This window comes from Chaetura pelagica, unplaced genomic scaffold (genome assembly GCF_000747805.2).
Source record: "Chaetura pelagica isolate M959 unplaced genomic scaffold, ChaPel_1.0 scaffold453, whole genome shotgun sequence".
Lineage (NCBI taxonomy): Eukaryota > Metazoa > Chordata > Aves > Apodiformes > Apodidae > Chaetura > Chaetura pelagica.
The window spans coordinates 714,783-731,426 of NW_009952879.1; the positions used below are offsets into that span (position 1 = coordinate 714,783).

Genomic DNA, 16,644 nt, shown 5'->3' on the forward strand with positions numbered 1-16,644 from the left:
GGCTGCGCTGCGCGGCTCTGGGGCGCGGGGCGGGAGCGGGGCCGTGGGCAGAGGCCGGGCCCTGCCCCCCCCGCCTCTCGTATTTTCTCGTGTTCTAATGCGTTTAAGGCTCTTGTGTTTCCTGGGCGCGGCTCAGAGGTTTGGGGGTTTCCGGTGGCCTCCCCGCCTTGTAATCCCGACTCTGCAACTGTTTCACAAAATGGAGGGAGGGACTTGATGAAAAAGAGCGTGTAGCGATAGGGTGAGGGGTAATACGTGTTTGAACTGGAAGAGGTGGATTTAAATTAGACATTTAAGAAGAAATTCTTCCCTGTGAGGGTGGGGAGAGCCTGGCCCAGGTTGCCCAGGGAAGCTGTGGCTGCCCCATCCCTGGCAGGGTTGAAGGGCAGGTTGGATGGGGCTTGGAGCAGCCTGGGCTGCTGGGAGGTGTCCCTGCCCATGCAGGTGGCTGTAACGAGATGAACTTCAAGGTCCCTTCCAACCCAAACCAGTCTGGGATCCTAAACACAACCCTTCTTGTCCCAGTAGACAGGGCTGTGCTGGTGTTGTCAGTGTCCTGCTGTGCACTGAAGTACTTCTGGTGAGACAGGTTTTGAAAGCTTGGATGTTGCTGCTGTTCATTATTCAAAATATTTAATACCTCTCTGATGGAGTCCAGTAAGTAATTACTGCAGAGGCTTCTGTGTTCCCCGTCTGCAGGTGGAAGAGCTGGCTCTGCAGTCCATGATCAGGTCCAGGGAGGAGAATGTGACAGTCTCTTCATCAGCTCTTGCAGAGGAGACTCAAAAAGTAAGGGACATCCTTGCCTGGTGACAAGGGAGGGTCTGGCTGTCCCCTGCGATGGGCTCTGTCTGTGTCAGCCACAGAGACAGCTCTTTGGTTTAAGTGGTTGTAGATGTTTCCATGGGTGGTTTTTATCTGGAGTGCTTATTATTGACTTTGTTTATGCTGCTCATTAACTGAAAGGTGCAGCTGTAAAATATGACTGGTTTGTTGCTAGTTTATATTTGAAGGGTTTTGCTTTTTCCCATCCCTGAAAGCAGCATGTTGTTTCCAGGGGGTTTGGAAATACCTGCTTTATGCTGGCATAGCTTCAGTTCATTGTTTATTTAGCAGTGTGTCAAATCCACTTAACTGTGACAGGCACATTTAGCTAGCTGACTGCAAGGGTGGAGGTACAGGTACCTTCTGAACCTCTTACTAAATATATGGTCAGCCTGAACTAGTTCAAGCTCCTCTAAGGAGAATGGGTGCCTGTCACTGATGGGCTCACGCAGGAGCAGCTTCAGTTCTGAGATTTCTAAAGGACCCTGTGACTGGGCAGTTTTAATAGTGATTTGAGAAGTGTTCAATATCACTGCTGGTCTTGATAATTAGAAAGTTAAACTCTTTTATTGTGACAGACTCTTGGGCAGATGGACAACGAGGCTGCTATCAATCAAACTGAATTACACCTAAGTCTTCAAGATCATGAAGAGGAGGAGGAAGAGGAGGAGGAATCAGATTCTTGAGAGAGAAAAGTCAGAGATGGTTTTGAGTGCAGACTCAGGAATTTCTTCTTCATTCATATCAAATTCACCAACTGTTTTTCACTTTGTCATGTACATGCATATGAACTATGTGATGTGCAAGACTTTTGGAGTCTAGGGAGTTACACCTGAACACAGGAATGTCACAGTTGACACATCTTGACTTAGATGTTAAAAGAATGAGAATTTTCTGCAGCAATATGTAGCATAATCCATTCCACATTTAAAACCTGATGTATCTTTCTACAACCTGCTATGTGAGTGGGACAAGTCCTTAATTGATTCAGACCAATTTAACATGTACACTAAAAGCAATAATTAATCTGTTGTTCTTTCCTGATGCTGAAAAATAAAGCCAGGCCCTGGATGGTGGTCGCTGAATCAATTATATTTTAACCTAATTTGCTTGAACTGGAAATTTTAAGACAGGCAGTGAGATGTGTCCAGGATAGTCTCCAGGCTTTCCACTGCTGTGTTCTCAGTTCCATGGGAACCTGGACCCAGGCTCCCTGTGCACAGATACTGTGTCAACTGAATCCTGAGGCAGCCTCTCCTTGTACTTACTGGTGCTCTGCTTAGGTACTGTCAGTCTGACTGAAACAGTGTAGTATTTTCTACTTCTGTGTCAGAGTAGCAGCCAATTAGCCTTTTATTTAGTCACAAATTGTGTGGCAAGAACTAGTCCATGGCACTTATAATAAGGGACTAATACTGTTAAATTGGTGTAATTTTCTTTTTCCCTCACAGTAACTTCATAAATCAAGCTTGAGTCCACCATCTGCTTTCAGTTGATCTTCAGGAAGGAGGAGTTTAAGACCTTGGTTATAAAATGGAAAGAGATGTAAAGTCTCCTTCACAACTCATTTAATGGTTCAGTAACAAGTTGGTGCTGCTCTTACCAAGAAATGACAGGCTTTTTCTGCTCATGGAGTGCAGAGACCCTGTGGTGCAGCAGAGTGTTTTATCAGATCTTAAATACTTGTTTTAAAGCACAGAAACCCAAACTCTGTTTAGTGGATTAAAAACAATAAAAGTAATATTCTAACTCTGCCACTTTGTCAACTGTCTTACTAGGAGAATAGTTATATCCAGGATTGTTCATTGCACAGTGAGTCTTTGTCATCATTCAAGAGAAAAGATAAAGCCTACTGAAGTTTGCTTTTAAGAGCAGGAAAGGAAATTGGAGAAGTGTCCTGGGTGTGGTCAGAACACACACTTCAACCTCCAATGAGTTCCTGCCACTGCTTGAAGAGAGATTTGTTTATTTGTGAGAGAAACTGTATGTTGGGATGTAATTGGCTTCAGCCTGTGCTAGGGACTAATTGGTTTTTGAAAACTCTGGCTGTCTTGGTGAAAGGGTGCAGACCATTCAGCAAAGCTTTCCCAAGATTCACAGGTAAAAAACAAAAGGTCTGAGCCAAAAATATTACATCTTTGCATGTCAAAGAGTGTGTGTGAGGAGGTGGTGTGTGAGGCAGTGGGTGGGCAGGTTCTCGCTCCTGTGCAGGTGACACTGCTCAAGCTCAGGGCACTTCCCTGGACTTGTGTCTCTGCCTCCCAGCAGGACCATTTGTTGCCTTCCCTTTCCTTCGTGGCACCTCACCTTCTGCAGGAGCTGCTCTAGGGCTTCCTCTCCAAGGGGTGGTTGTGGCTGTTGTCACTTGTCCCCAGCATGTTTTAGAGAAGTTTCTGTGGCTATCCTTTGTATCCTTTCCTCCTGCTGTCTTTTGTGATGAACTCCCTTGCTTGCTGCTGGATTGAACAGACCAGCTCAATTGCATGTTGCAGTAAAGTACTTCTGGTGTGCTGCTACATGTATTTGTGCTTGCAGTGTTCAAGTTGGTGGTTGTGGAGCAAACAAGTAAAATTGGATGTACATCTCTGAAAACCTAGACACACTGCACCTTTATTTTACCAAATAGTAAAGAATACTGCTGTAGTACTTTAAAGCCAAGAACAGATTTAAAATTAAACTGCACAGCCTTGTCATCGCAGTCACATTCAAGTGCAGACAAGCTGAGGAAGCCTTGGACATGTCAGTGAGTCATTTCCTACTGCTGATGAGCTGAGGGCCACTCTATCCCTGATACTTTATACTGTCAGCCAAGTGGAAGCTCATGTCTAGAATGATTTGGATTCCTTGTGGGAAGGAATTTCAGCCATTTCCAGGTCAGAAACATCCTTTCACAGAGCCATGCTTTTTATAGTGCTGTTAAGAGGGCAAGACACTGTCCTGAGGAACCTCTCCCTGCCCTGCTGATCAGCAGAAGCAAGAAGGTTGCCAAGTTGCTGGCAGAGGCTGAACCTGAAGAAGTGATTTAGTACCAACACTCCTGGTGAAGAACAGATGCAGGCACGAAGGTCCTTCCCCTGGGGGATGGATAGCAACATTCCCGTGTCCACACAGGCAAAACCTCTGGAGTCAGGCTTCTCTTGGACATTCCACAGAAAGCCTGTAAACAGGGTGTTAACACACTGCAATGGCAGCTAAGGATGTTGCATGGTTGGGGAAAAATACACAGAAAAAGGGTGTGCAATACAGCAGTAACTTAGGGCTAAGACTGGTTACATTTTTGAGTTTAAAAAAGCTTCAAGAAGTTACTTGATAATATATTTATTAAGAGAATCCATTGCTAAACATCTGAGAGAATAAAACAATAGAGGATCTTCAATACACTTTAGACACAAAACACAGTTGTCATGGATTTTCAGGTTAAAAGAAAGCAAATTGCCTGGATGTTTGCCTTGATTCTGTAGGAGACTTCCAAGAACTGACTTAAAAATCAATTAGACGTACGCCACTAAATCCAAGCATGATGATATGTTTTAAAAATAAATACAGAAATATGAACAAGTCTACAATTAGAATATTTCCCTGTACATTCCAAGAAATGCAGAGCTCTTGCCTTCTTTACCTGGAAAGAGAGATCTCAGAACAACAGCAACATTGGAACCATTAGGCCTAACTTTCAGATACAGTTTGGCAGCAGCAGAAGCATGCTCAACAGAGACAGTTTTGGAGCATCCCTAATCCTTTTTGCAGGGGAGATTAGGTAAGCATGATTGAAGTACCAACAATTTACAAAGAATCTTGATAAGGTTCAAACAAGTGAGGGGTTAATACCCCCACTGATATTTTCATTAAGAAAGAATATCCATAATCACTTAAAATCAGCAAGCACTGTAACTTAAACATCTGAACATTTTGGTCAGTAAACTAATGCAATCCAATACAATACCAAGTAGTTTATGACAAAGTTTAAAACCATTTGGCACATGCTATAAAGACATTCTTCCTTAAGAGGTGAAATACATGTTTGAACAGGTACAAGCTGAGGAAATAGGACCAAAATAGCATTGTTGTTAACAGATGTACAGTACAGGATTTGCTCTTCCACGTTCAGACTCCAGCAGCATGCGTGGGTGTACTGGGCTGGTTAAGGCCTATGGTTGAACAAAGCCACCCCGCAAAATCCACCTCCTCCGCTTCAGATCTCTTAATGAAAGCATGAATCTGAGCAGAGGAGAAGCACAGCATTATTCAAGCACCCAATCTCTTAAATAATCATTTTTAATAACATGAACTACAATCAATCCAGTTTACTTACGGTATTCGAGCTCTAATGCTCAGCAAACCCCTGGCAGTGACCGGGAGAGCCTTCCTGCAGGGTATGTGAAATAACCAGCACCTGAACTGTACCCACTGCAGAGCATTCCAGAGGAACACTGCCTACACAGTGCCTGACTTGCACCATGGCATGAGATAAGGATGTGACTCAGCCAATTGAGATAATACTCAGGAAAATATTTGCCTATGCACAGAAAGGCTTTTAGTTTGAGAAAGAGTCTTGACACGGCATTTTGCACCCTTATTGTACAGCAGGATCAGGGCAGGGAAAACCTGATTTTCTGCAGTGGAATTCAAGACTTGGCAGGACACTGGAGGCCATGAAAATATCCACTGGAAATGATGAGGTCATTTCATGCAGAAAAAAAATATGCAGATTTGTGTCTAGTAGTTCTACATATTTTGCAAGACAAAGTTGATGACAAAGGCAAATCCTGTGTTTCACCAGACAAAAAAAAATAAATATCTAGAAGATGGGGAATTTTGTTATTTTCTCCTACTAAGAGTAATAAACCCACCAGTTTTGGTCTCCTGGACAGCTGCTGTTGCAGGAGTGTGTGAAAGCTTGCAGCCCTTCCTCATTAGATCAGAAAAGTAATCCCCCCATCAAACCATATGAGCTGCTTGTGTCCAGGACCACAAACTACACTCTGGGCCATATGCTCTGATCCTGATCTCAGATCAGCTGAGAAATCCAACCTGCAGGGAGGAGTGCTCTTAGTTCAAGTTAAGAACTTCCACTTACCATCAGCTGCTTCAAATCAGCTCTCTCAGCAGGGTTTTTAATTAAGCTAGGAAAAAAAAAAAGTGTTACACAAGTTTAGTTTCAAAATAAAGATGAAGTATTATCAGCTTGGTGTACAGCTTTGGTCTGAAGAAGGTACCACTCTAGAGAAAAGCAATGCAGTGACTCTCAAACATAGACCAGGGCTGTGAGCAGCTCCCTTCCATAGGGAATTGCAGGAACAGTTCTAGGTACAAAATCCTGAGTTGTCTGACACTGTTCAGGGGGCTGGGAGTGCCTAACCAAGCTGGAGAGATCAAATTCCCATTTAAACAAAACCTCAACAGTATGAGCTGCTTTACCCTTCAAGTTTCTTTTACCCAAGGCATTTCAAGGTCAGTACCAAGTACAGGTATTGAACTACTGTTCTTCCTTTTAAACAAATAGATATATATAGCTTTTAATAATAAAACTAACTTTTCAAACTGTAATGAACTACCTCCCTTCACACTGAACACACAGTGCAGGTACCACTTAAGTACAATTAGAAAAGTACACAGATAGGAGAATGACTGGAAAAATGAAGACTGCAGTCCAGTGAAGCTCTGGGCAAGGAAAAAGCAGCTGCAAGACTCCTGCATCACAGAATGTTGTGAGGGCTCCCCTTAAAGTGAGGGTCCTCTACAACTCTGCTGTATGATCAGAGCCCCTAAGTCCTATCATGTCTCCAGTGTCAGGAAGCACTGAACTCAGTTGCACAGAGAACAGAAATTCTATCTTAAAAGAGGGAAACATCCCTCAGCTTTGGGGTTCTCTTTGGATGCATGTGCTGTCAGCTTGGTGCCTGCAAAACAAGCTGTAGGCACATAAAGAGGCCGAGAAAGAGAATGATGCTCATTGAAACTGCGTTACATTTGCCATGGCCTACCAGTGGGGACTCTTGATTGCTACGTTATCAATACAGTTAAGACAGCAAGGCTGATCCCTTTTCAACTTAGCCATAGAGAAAATACTCACCATTTGTTAACAAAATCTTGAAATTCAGAACCAAAAACACCATTGGGCAGTTTTGGAGGTGGCTGAAAATAAGAGAATCAAATCAGGAACCATTCAGTATAACCAACACACGACAATGCATGACCTACCCAGAGATCTACCCACTGTGTGTCCTGTGTCTGGGGGAAGCTGTGAAGCCCCAGCACCACCCAGGCTGCCCTTCCAAGCTGAGCTCTGAACCAACTGTCAGGCAGACTTCAGCTTCCAAAAATAAAAACAGAGGATGTATTATCCTATGACTTACAAAGTGAAGATGCTGAGTTTTTCCCTGACTAATTCTGGCTATTACACTCACAGCTGCTGGATTTTAGGTGTTTCAGTAATAAGTCAGACCCAAGACAGTTTCTATGGTGGGGTGGTTTTGGTTGAGTTTTGGTTTGGCTTTTTTTCCTACACCCTCACCTGAATGGGGTGAACACAGCCTTGAGCTGTCATTAAAGAAGGCTCAGAGCAGCTAGCAGTAATGAGCACCATGATATTCTCCTCACTACTAATCTCCAGTCTGAGGAAGAGAAGATGCCCTGCACATCACTAGCTCCATAATCCTTTTGATCTAAATGTTCTGTCCCAGGGAATGAGTTTGTTCAGGTTATGAATTCAAAAATAATTCTGACAAAGAAGAGATACTATATAAACCTGCATATTATTGTCTTGTTCTTCATGACATTTGCTGTAGGATCAGAGTTAAGGTTTCATTCTTACAGTCTGGGTGCCAGGAGCACTTACACTTGGGTTACTTGTATGTAGAGAGCTGAAATGCAGCCTGCATTAAGCTACCCACCGGTGTACGGACCCTGTTGGATGCAGCAGCTCAGGCTGAAGACTGTGCTACAGCAGAGGTGGCAGAAGACAATCTTGTCAAACCCTCAACTACTGCAGCTCTTCAGCTTAAGCTGACCTCTGCAGGGATGCTAAGAGAGCAGGACCATAGCATCTCATATAATCCAATGCTAACTCTGTTCCAAGAGTTGGTGCTGTTATATTGAAGTGCTACATAATATGCAAAATCGGTTTGTGTTGTGAGAGGAGACATGAGCCTGTGGATGAGGAACAACAGCTCCAGAGCACCAGCCACACCAGGCTGGGCAGGGACCTGGACACTAACTGTGCTTGTTAAATAGGTGTGTCAGAAACCTGTCAAATTCATTCACCTTAAACAATTCTGTTATCCAGCTGTTACAAATGATAGCCAAAAGGAGTATGCTTGCTTTTTTTTTTTGGAGGGACACAAGCAGTGGAGTTATGCAAGTTTCAGCAGCACTTGTGCAAACATTGGAAACAAGAGTCTCAGCTCTAAAAGACCTGTATCTATTAATGAGCCTTGTAGCAAAGCTATTTGGGAATTACAGTATTATAAACCTGGTTTTTCATAAGACTAAAACAAATTTCCAGTCTGGAAACCACACAAACCTACTGAAATGATGCAGAGAAATGAACTAAAATTTTCCTGGGCATAATTTCAAAATCAAGCTAACACACATAATAAGGATGTCTCATACTGCAGCAATAAAAGATAACATGGCTTATCCTAATGTGAACTCCACAGCCCCTCAAATTCTGGATTGCTTAAAAAATGTACAGTTGTATCAGTACAAGTGCAAATAGTTAATTACCTCATTGACGATGTAATCAAGAAGTTCAAAGATTGCCATGGTGGGTCTGCTGTCTGGGCCACAGGCTGAGAAGAGATTATAGAAGTGGAAAAACACATTGTTACTGCCCTTCCATGGTAGGGGTGTTTTAAGAAGCTAAGTCATACTCTGTTATTACATGGCATCAAGTAGATTTACAGGGAAAAAAGTGGAACAGCAATAGGATAGTACTTTTTTTTGCAAGAAGACACTGTCTTCAGGTCTGATCCAAACCACTAACTTCACTTTGACCCACACTGCCTAGAGGGGTGAACCACAACAACAGACTAGAGTCTTAATGATGCTCATGAACAGCTTCAGTTATTAACAACAGGATCTCTAGTCTCAGACACCTCCTCACAATGAGCCTGAGGCAGTTGCCCATTACGATCCTGATTCTTTTTTTAAGTTTGAAGTCACACTATGCAGACCAGTATCAGGTAAGGAAGAGCTTTAAGCTAATGAAGAAGGTATCAGTAAAGAATTTAACAGATGGTTGTAACTTACAGTTCACTGGTCGACCAGGTGTTCTTTGCCTGGGCGAGGTTTCTGTGACTGGAGAATCTCCCTCCACGGGGCACCCAAACATTAATTCCAGCTCCTTGGAGTCAGGAGGAGGGATGGGGTATCTGCCAATAGCCATTTCTACCAGTGACAGCCCCATACTCCATATATCTGATTGCACTGAGTAGTGAGTTCCCTGTAGTCGTTCCGGCTACACACACACACACAAAAAGGAAGGAGAGACAGTCTTGTAAGAAGAAAGAAAAAAATGATAAAATGAAGGATTAAACTTTAATAGTATGATATGTCCCAACGAGTGGTATTTTCCTTTACATGTGTCCTCTGGAGTTCCAAAAGTTCCACAAACATTACACGCCAGAACTCCAAATAAATTCTTGATTTTCTTTCTTAAATTATGCCATTATGCTGCTGTTCTATTTCTTTAGCAGAATCTCTAAATCTTGCAACTATTAATGACAATGGGATAATTAAAGAGCAAGAAGTCAAGACAAGTATGGGTAACTGAAGATTCACCTGGTTTCCCTGAGAAGCTGCTATTGGTTTTCAGCTTTGGGAAGGAGAGGGAAAGTAACTATTGATTCTATGTGGATCCAAAAGTGATCTGCTGCTCTAGCAATAATCTTGTGGTTTGTGACACTTTTCTCAGCTGATTCCATTCTGGTAGCTCCCTACAGCAGAAATGTATTTATGCAAGGACTGCTATATACGTGCACAGTGCAGTTTTAGATCCATATTCAAATAACTGCTAAATAAACTGTTGAGCTTTATAGTCCATTTAAATGATAATAAAATGTAATGTACAAATGGAATGATAAAGTATCTTGCAGGGCACAGACCTTTCCTGGAGGCAGAAAGATTGAAAAACACATAGAAGATAGGAAGACAGACACTTTTTCTGCCAGCATAACCCCTCACACATTATGGCCTGACAAAAATGCAATAGGCTTAAAATTTTTCTCAGGAAAAAACAATCTGGAAAGGGACAAACACAAATACTGGGTAGATAAGCACATGCCAATGTAAGGATTCCAAAAACGCACGCAGGTAAGAGAGACTCCGCTAAAAACGTATTTTGTATTGTCTTCAGAAGACCCAAACACTGGAAAGATAGTAATGAATGGGATTTTTTTTGTCAATTGAATCCCAATTAAAACTGTGTCTGGATATTCCAGTCACATGGCTCTGAAGATCCTCAGCTCTGACCAGCACACCCATCTTCTGTTTCTACCTGAAGACTAAGACATAAGACTAGCCCTTAACTAACTCCTTTTGTGTGGTTTTTGCACCTGCTTTATCTATGTTGAGTGCTGAATGTGGTTTCTGCAACTTATAATACACAGACCTACATTATCCTTGGACTCATTTCTACTAACACTTCTCAAAGAAGGTGTTGACTTTGCTTTTCTGCTCTCTTTTCTAAATTAAGCTCATATTTTACCAAAATACTGCAGATTCTTACCTTACTATATGGGTATTTTGAGAATATATATAATTTGAAAGTTCCTCTCATAGAATGTAAGAATGTAGAATTCCTGTAGAGTCTCCTCCCTCTGCCACAATGGGTGATAGTTTTATTAAGTTAGTTTTGTAACATTAACTGAGATTATATTTGAGCTTTCTCCACTGTCCCACCTCAGCTAGTTCCAAAGCTGTCTGGACTAACTACACAATTGCTGGACAATGGACAAAGGTGCCCAAAACCAAAGATATGCAAGTGATTTCCACAAAATGTCACTGTAAAGGAAGTGAGTGAATGAAAAAAAAGCAGTAAACACACATAGTTACATGAAAATAACTGAAATCTAGAAACTATGTTAAAATTAAACATTGTTGATTGTACACACCCTCATATGGTAGAACAGGCTGTTGTTTGATGTGTAACAATTCTATAGCTGTCATCTGAAAAAAAGTGTGCTAGGGGAGATCCTGCAAGTAAAGGTACTTCAGATGCTATCAAAAAGAATAAATAAAATCACCACCATGGCTTAGTGTGTGAGGTATGACAGTGGAGAGCAAAGCTAAACCTCAATCTGTAAAAACAATAAAATAAAGAAAACTGAAGGTAGACACCACTTTCCTCTCATTCCCTCTAGCAGAAGAAAAAGGCAAAGCCAGTAGTATGACAAGGAGCCAGAAGAAATGGAGCTGTTTTTTTCTGCTAATTAGCAACAGCCCCTAGATGTATGTGGAAACATAAGCCACAGTTTATTCCAAGTACGTTACCAGTACCAAGTGGGGAAAAAAAAAAAAAAAAGGAGAATACTGCCTTTGATGTTAAAATGCAGGTCCCATGCTGAGTAGAAGCAGCAGCATGATGTTTTTTTCCTTTAAGTTTAAGCCCACACAGTTTCAATGCTACAGCAGCTCTGTGAACACTGACTGCAGAACCTAAGTGGCTGGCTGCTGAACAAGGCGTGTGCAGTAGAACCAGAGACATGTTATTCCCCAGAACTGTGACTTTCACATCATGCCAAGAGTTCATCCTAAGAGCAAGTTTCAAGGTATTCCTCATACAGAGGAATAAAGAACACCCTGTGAATAGTCTCACATAAGCTGCTGTGGCCTTGTCCACACCAGCCACCTCTTGTTTTCCCGTGTTGCTGCAGCTGTGCTGGGTTCCTGGAGCAGTCCCAACAGGATCACCAGTGAGGCAGCAGCACATCTGCAACAGCAGCCACAGCAAAGTGTTGGAGTGGAAAGAAAACCACACTCCATATGGAAAGAAAACTAGGAACACTGGGCTTTTTTTTGGAGCCACAGATATACAAAACCTAAATGCTTTAATCCACTGGATTCTGCAATGTAGATGCAATTGCATCTCCTTTGTAGTGCTATAAAACATTCCACATTGCTTGGCTTTCCTTGCAACAGTTCCTTCCTAACACACCAAATCTGATATGATACTGGAATACTCCTGCGATGCAGGAAACACTGAACTATGAATGCAGTAACAGCAACAGTTGGTTCCTTGATTACAGGAGTTGTGAAAACTCTACCACCATGTACAGTAAACTCAAAGCTATAAAATCTGTACTTACAGACATGTAGGAGCGTGTGCCAACAAAGGAGTTTGCCATAGAATCTATCAGTTGTCCACTGACACCAAAATCACAAAGCTTGATTTCACCTCTAGAGTTTACCAAAATGTTAGATGGTTTAACATCTGGAAAAAAATGAATGGATGATTTATAAGAGATAAAATGGAAAATTTGACAACAAAAGTAACATGAAAGGTGAAAATTACTACATGTCTGCTTTTGTTTCCCTTCTAAACAGGAAAATCCTATCCCTTCTCTGGGAATACTCAAAGAGATTCAGTTTCGTAACGAGGCCCAAATCACAGACTCACTATTAAAATAAAGAATTCTTTATCTGTATTTAAATTACAAGAGCAAAAAGACTATTTGTTCCAAGTTTGGGTTTCATGCTGTGTCTTAGCTTTCCAATATTAAGGTTGGGCATCCTCATTGCAATGGCTAACATCTGAAATAAACTTGAAAGTGTATGTCAGCAGGATTCCACTTCAATGTTCTTTTGCCTGGATATAACAAAGAAAGAGGTCCCAGGTATTATTTTACAAAGGTCTACTTTGTAAACTAAGGCAGCCCATCACTGCCAGCATCCTTTCCTATGTACATAAGCAGAAACCATATGATAGCAAAACAATTCTTAGAGTGTGTGTTCTTGCTGTTCTGGGTTTTGTCTGGTTTGAGTTTTTTTGTTGGTTTAGGGTTTTTTTGGGGGGGAGGGCAGGAACAGAGGTGGTGGTCTTGGTTTTGTTTGGCTATTGTTGTGTTCTTATTTAATTTAAAGCTCTGAAAATATCCTATTACTGAAATTCTGCATTTAAAACACTTAAGAGATTGTTTACCTGTGATAGAAACCCCTCATTATTTTGAATTAATCACTTTTTCTAAGTGGAAATGTAGTAAGGGTCACCGGTAGCTAAGCAACTAATAACAGCTATTTGTGGATGCAAAGGTACAGAGAACAATAATTGTTTCTTTTACAGCTGAAAGAAGGGTTTTTTTAATATATTTTTCTGCTCAGCTTGTCACTTCCAATGCATTGTCAAGACAGGAATCAACAGCTCACATATACAAAGTAATGCTACAGAAAAAAGGTACTAGAAATTGGTTTTGAAGAAAGATCAGCTCAGCCTATCCAAATTTCACTTAAAATTCATCTATTCAAGAGCAGATCCAGAAGTCTATAATCTGTATCATATTTTCACTGGCTTTTCACTTTTAAACACAAACATATTCCAAACAGCTTTCATTTCAGTGACTGAGCAACTGACTTCAGTCTGTGATGTCAACTGGAAAGATGATACTAATGTGACTCCTTGTCACTGGAAAAAGATCTCCATGCAGCAGGTTATGCCTCACTGAGCAAGATCCATGGAGATTGGAAACAAAGACAAAACTGCATTTTAGCTGTTTCTCCCCTCAGCCTCCTGTTAAAGAGCACAAAGCTTGAATAAATTCACCACTTTTGAAAATTCTGGCCAGTTTTCTGGTTCCTGACATCACCTTTTTAGGTAACTGAAACTGTCCCAGCACACTGAAGTATTCTGTGATCATTTGTGTGTACACAAGTTGTTCCAGTCATGCCTGCATACACCTTCTTTCAACTGCAAAGAAGAAAATTCCAGCTGTTTCTGCCAGGCACAGCCTTCCTCCTTATGGGGAGGGAAGAACAGAAGCCCATATTTTGTGTGTATTACTCTTAATTCCCCATCCCTAGGAAAGTAGCTGCCTTATAAACATTGCTCTCCTCAATAGATGTTCCTCTTGTAAGAGCAGAGGTGCTGGGCAGTTTGTGGAGATGTTACATAGCATTTAACTTGGAGCAGGGCTTGAGTAAAAAGGGATTTTAGAGGCTTTCTGGGCAGACAGCTGAACCTTCTGCAAGTTCTACGTCCTTTGTGCAAGTTTGGCTACTTGTAGAGACACCACCACAAGTCCACTTCACAATGAAAAGGCAGAATCCAGATTAGGAACTTGACCTATCAGATTAAAAATCCAGTAGAAAAAAAAATCCAAACAAACTCAAAAAAGCAAAAACAAGGCAGATGTTGGTGCAGCAAAGCAGGCAGCAGAGGCCAGAGATTTCCAGCTACACAGGAATCTACACCTAAAGTAAGATCAAGGCGGAAAAAACATTTGCAAAAACCACTGGAAGCACTGCAGAGCCTGAACAAATTATAGATATTGCCTCTAGATTTGTACTGCTCATCTATGCACATCTACTAGTTCAATTTGAAACAGAGACATAAATCCTCGCTTATCTCTACAGCTCCTGAATATTTCATGCTCCTAATTAAATGTCAAAAAAATAACATCAGCATTCCACTGTCAGTGAACCAAACAGCATCCTCTTCATAAGCATCTTACATGCTCTAGAATCCACCTGGTCTTTTGAAGACTTAACGTTCACCCTCAGTGTTTCTCTGGCTGATAATGCCCCACTGTATCTTTCTTAGAACAGCACAGCATGCCAGGACTCCTCACTGCAGTTCTACATGAAGCTTGTCTTCCCCTCAGCATTTCCATTTTATAGAATCATAGAATCATTTTCCTCACAAGGCACCCAGTGTGCTCAGAGTGTGATGTTGGGAAGGCTGTTCTCTTTCCACCTCTCTACATGTAGCATGCTCTGCTATTTTAACTCCAGTGTCTGAACACTTAAGCAGTTCCTCTGGAAACCAGGGATTTGTATTGCCAAATGGAACAGGAATGCCAAGGCACCCTCCAAAATGTATCCTCTAACTTGCAAGAAATGGACAAATCTAGCAAGGAAGACCAAGTGTGCTACTGAAGTGAAAGGACATTTAATGATCCATCCCAGACAGCCCAAGAACAGAGCTGTGCAATTCTAGAAGAGTCCTTAGCCAGTCCAGAACAAGGGACACACAACACTGAAAGGGGAGCTAGTTAAAACAAAGAAGCTTCCAGGATTTACAAGATCTCCTGTAATCTCTGTAAGAGGTTTCCTCGGCCTGAAGTCTGCTGTCCCCCCCAGGCACAAATCCATTCTGAAAGAAAGGTGGCTCTGGACGTTATCCTAACACCACCAGGTAAGAATTCCTTTCCTACAGAAATTGAGTAGCCAGACACTTGAGAACATACTTGTCCCACCAGCTCATCTTTCAGGTGTTGTGCAATTTCTATCAAGTCTTTTCAAAAATGACCAAAACAAAGATGAGCTCATGGTCTATAAAAATAAAGTATTTTCCATTGCTTCCTTTGTAAGACCCAGTGGCTTCTTCCTTGAGCTGCCTGGAATGACAAGCCAAAACTTTTCCTCAGAGGTCACAATTAGTCCAGGATACATCTGGGTGTGAAAGCAGTTTAAACTGAATCTCCTGTTGAGCAGCTACCACAGTGCATTGCATTTGGTGTTCTGTAGTCCTGTCTTGACAAGTTCATTTAAACCACTTTTTCTTCCCTAGATTTATATAGAGTGCAACAAAAACAGTGATTTGAGCAACTTATTTATAAAATTGTATGTCCATGGGTGAGATTAGTGAAGAAACAAAAAAAACCAAGCTGGATGCCTAGGATTTCCAAAGGAGGAATCCCATACACAGATTCCTTCCCCTCAGGATTATTTTATATATAAAAAACCACCAAAAACCCCAAACAAAAAACCACAAGCAAAAATACCGAGAATGGTGAGGTTTTTGCTGGATAGGCAATACAACTGTTTCTGACATGACAACTCCTTACTTAAAAAGATCTGAGCTCACATTTTGCATCTTACTGTTAGATGATGCTTTATAGCATCTTGTTTCTCCTTTTCCTGGTAATCTCAATAGCCAGGTCAACATTACAAACTGTTGCTGACATGGCAGTGTCACACACAAGGAATAAAACAGTCATGGAATAACCTTAAAAACAAGTTATCACAAGTCTTGCTTTCTTTAGACTTTGTACAAATTTTTTAGGTTTATGTTGCTATGTACCCATGTTCAGTGAGGATGTCTACTCGTTTCTAAGGCTCCCACTCTCACCACCACACAAACCCCCTTACTAAACCAAGCCCACCAACTGTACATATTGTCACCCAGGGAGAGGATGAGTGAGAACAAACAGCATGTGCCAGATCTTGGTCATGTTATGTCAGCACTAGATAAACATTGAGGGCAAACTAGAGGGGCTAGAGAAAATAAGTGACAAAAATCTCCAATTATTACAACTGTGTCACCAAAATAATGCTAAATTATACCAGAAATGTGCTTTTACTAATACTATTAACTGCAGATTGGATTAAAGAGAGACACAGTCTGGAAAAGGGAAATTTCACCTGAAAGTGCTTTACCTGCACTACAGGGGTTTTCCCAGTAAAACACACTACTCTTCTTTTGCTACAGACCTGGCTTCATTTTGGTTTCACTAGATAGCAACCTTAACCCAGGGCCACGTGTCTGCAAGAGTTCTTAATACTTAAAAAAGCCTAAAAAAAGAAAATTATAAGAAGGTTTTTTCTTTTTTAATTACAAAAAGTGAAGAACTGGATTTGTCAAAGGGCAGTTAGTACACTTACAAT

The 16,644-nt window shown here is 41.4% G+C and overlaps 2 protein-coding genes across 2 annotated transcripts in view; one reads left to right on the forward strand and one right to left on the reverse strand.

Annotated features, from left to right (window-relative positions):
• The window catches only part of LOC104386683 (60S ribosomal protein L4-A-like), a 7,357-nt gene extending 5,846 nt beyond the window's left edge, over positions 1-1,511 (forward strand). The window contains exons 11-12 of the mRNA XM_009995321.1: positions 700-789; positions 1,404-1,511. Of these exons, the coding sequence (XP_009993623.1) occupies positions 700-789; positions 1,404-1,511 (198 nt within the window). The remainder of the gene's footprint in view (positions 1-699; positions 790-1,403) is intronic.
• A 2,616-nt stretch (positions 1,512-4,127) lies between these two features.
• Positions 4,128-16,644, reverse strand: part of MAP2K1 (mitogen-activated protein kinase kinase 1) — a 23,608-nt gene continuing 11,091 nt past the window's right edge. The window contains exons 6-11 of the mRNA XM_009995282.1: positions 12,132-12,256; positions 9,076-9,283; positions 8,551-8,615; positions 6,899-6,960; positions 5,903-5,948; positions 4,128-5,043 (exon numbers count right to left, since the gene is read on the reverse strand). Coding sequence (XP_009993584.1) covers positions 4,930-5,043; positions 5,903-5,948; positions 6,899-6,960; positions 8,551-8,615; positions 9,076-9,283; positions 12,132-12,256 — 620 coding nt within the window. The 3' untranslated portion in view covers positions 4,128-4,929. The remainder of the gene's footprint in view (positions 5,044-5,902; positions 5,949-6,898; positions 6,961-8,550; positions 8,616-9,075; positions 9,284-12,131; positions 12,257-16,644) is intronic.